The sequence below is a fragment of the Brassica oleracea genome, chromosome C2 (assembly GCF_000695525.1).
Source record: "Brassica oleracea var. oleracea cultivar TO1000 chromosome C2, BOL, whole genome shotgun sequence".
NCBI classification, from domain to species: domain Eukaryota; kingdom Viridiplantae; phylum Streptophyta; class Magnoliopsida; order Brassicales; family Brassicaceae; genus Brassica; species Brassica oleracea.
In genome coordinates, this window is record NC_027749.1 from 38,040,825 (window position 1) to 38,043,360 (window position 2,536).

Consider the following 2,536-nt stretch of genomic DNA (forward strand, 5'->3'; position numbering starts at 1 on the left):
TAGACATGTTTGTATCACACTGGTTGCTTACCTCCCACAATCTTCGGGTTCACACTGGTTGCAACAACAACCCTTGGATCCACTCCTATCTGTTCTAGCTGATTATGAATCTTAACAGCCTGAGCGTCAAAGAGGCTCATAGTCACAGACATGTCACTGCAATTTTGGAAACTGAACAGTAAGAAGACAAAACAACTGTGAAGATACTGAAGCTCATAAAAACTTACTTGTCCATCTTAATGGTCGCCATGACACGATTCTTGTCCTGAGGAGGGTCAGTTACCGTACTCTTGACAGCAGTAATCTCGCCAATAAGATCTGTGAGCAAAAGACTATCAGATATATATATATATATATGTAATCAGAAGAGGTAATAAGAGGAGCATTACCCGGTAATTGATTGTTGGAATTAGCAAGACCAAGCATTTCACTGTAGTTACGGAACCGGAATGATTCAAGAGGTATTGGAACGGCTGGTTCGGTGACCTTCTTGAAAGAGGTGGAGTCGGTAAACCGGATTAGTAGAGAAGAGTCTGACAGGCGATAATTCTGGTTACAACGTGTGACTTCAAAACCGGTAAGAGAGTAGACCGAACCCTCTTCAAGATTAGTCAGGTGTGTTGCGAGACGGTTAACATTAACTGTAGCCGGCATCATGGTTGACTGAAAATGAAACAAAACACAACTATGATTAACAAAGAAAAAAAATCTAAACAAATCTTATACAAAACTCTGAATAAACCGACAAACCTCAAATAATTTTCTAAATCTAACAAATGTAAACTCAAGGCAATGAAGTTGTGAACATAGTAACCACATATTTAGATCATAATGAGCGAGAACTAAATATTATTATCCAACAAATATTTTAAAATCTTAAATAACATAATTATAAACTGACAAACCTCATATAATTATCTCGCAAATCTTACATCAATGAATCCAACAAATGTAAACTCAAGGCAAATCATAATAAGCTAGATCTAAAAATTATTATATACAAATCTTATAAAATTATCAACAAAAGCCAACGTGAAGAAACTGACAAACCTTATATAATTATCTACGAAATCTTCCATCAACAATTCCGACAAATGTAAACTCAAGGCAGTGAAGTTGTGAACCAATTAATTAAATATATTATGAGCATCAACAAGAACCAAAGATTTGATCGGCGTGCTTTTAATATGGATTCAAGACGGCGGCTACGCGTACAGATTCAATCGGATAATCAAAACCAATGGCGGATGTAAAACCTAACCTGCGAGTCGAGTAAGAGCATGTCGACGCCCATGAGTTCTCCACTACGGCGGACGTTTCTGGCCTCCCAGAAGCGGAGCAAGCGGACTTCGACGGCGGAGGAAGAGCGACCGGAATGGAGATCGGATAGGAGAACCAAAACGTTAGCCATAGCACTTTTTTCCGAGAAGAATGTAGAACGAAAGTGATGTAGTATCTGAGAAGAACGAAAGATACCTTCTTATAGTCGTCTCAAACGCATCGCACATCAAAATATCGCATTGAATCCAGATCATGGGTGATAGATTAATGACGGGATTAAAGACGCTCGTTCAGTTTCTGAGGTCTTGCGATGGAGGAGATGGAAGGTCAGATGCGCAAGGAGTGAAACGATCTAAGCTGGAGACGCAACAAAACAACCACCGTAAACCTAACTCAAAGCGCTGTGTTTTGTACAATCTTATATTGCATGGGCTAAATCGCAAGGCCCAACAAACAACGCGTCTACAACCCACGGACTAAACAACGCGATGCGTTTAGATGCTTCAACACGTGGCAGCTTCTTCGACACGTGGCAGCCTTGTCCTTTATGTTATAAGATTTCTTTAGTTTTTAAAAATTTATTTGGAGTTTTAGGGTTTTAAAGTTTAAGTTGGAGAAAGAACAAGAAGTAGTAGAGGGGAAGATATGATGTTAGATGATATGTGACTTTGGGGTTTTGGGATTTCATTCTCGGTGTTTAGGGTTAAGCATTGTAAAATCGTAGTAAAAATAACACGGGCATGGTAACTTCGTCGTAAATGGTTATTCCACGTAATTTCGTCGTAAATGGAAAAAGACGAGCCTGGTAACTTCGTCTTAAACAGAAAAGCCGGGTAAATCGATTCGACTTAATTTCTTCGTAAATGGAAAAAAACAGGCCTGGTAACTTCGTCGTAAACGGAAAAGCCTGGTCAATCGATTCGACGTTGATTTCGTCGTAAACAGACGCGGGCCCGGTAACTTCGTCGTAAAAGGAAAAACGCGGGCCTGGTAACTTCGTCGTAATATTACGTCGCGTTTACGACGAAACGTTTTCTATATATTGAGACGCCGAAAGCGAGGCTGCCTCGTTCATTCCTCCCAAATTCCTTTTCTCTCCCTCTAAGGTACACTCCCTTTCCTCTTCTGTTTTTTTTTAAAGTTAGTTTAGGTGATTAATTAGTTAGGTAATTAGTTTAGATGATTTGTTAGGTAATTAGTTTAGGTGATTAGTTAGATGACGGAATACTATAGTTTAGGTGATTAGTTAGGTAAC

General features: G+C 39.3%; 1 protein-coding gene across 1 annotated transcript; it reads right to left on the reverse strand.

Annotated features, from left to right (window-relative positions):
* Nucleotides 1–14: 14 nt before the first annotated feature.
* Nucleotides 15–1,411, reverse strand: LOC106324160. Its single transcript, XM_013762177.1, has 4 exons — nucleotides 1,262–1,411; nucleotides 390–663; nucleotides 228–318; nucleotides 15–156 (listed from the first exon to the last, which is right to left on the reverse strand). Exons 1-4 carry the CDS (start codon nucleotides 1,409–1,411, stop codon nucleotides 15–17), a joined length of 657 nt encoding a protein of 218 aa, XP_013617631.1.
* Nucleotides 1,412–2,536: the final 1,125 nt, after the last annotated feature.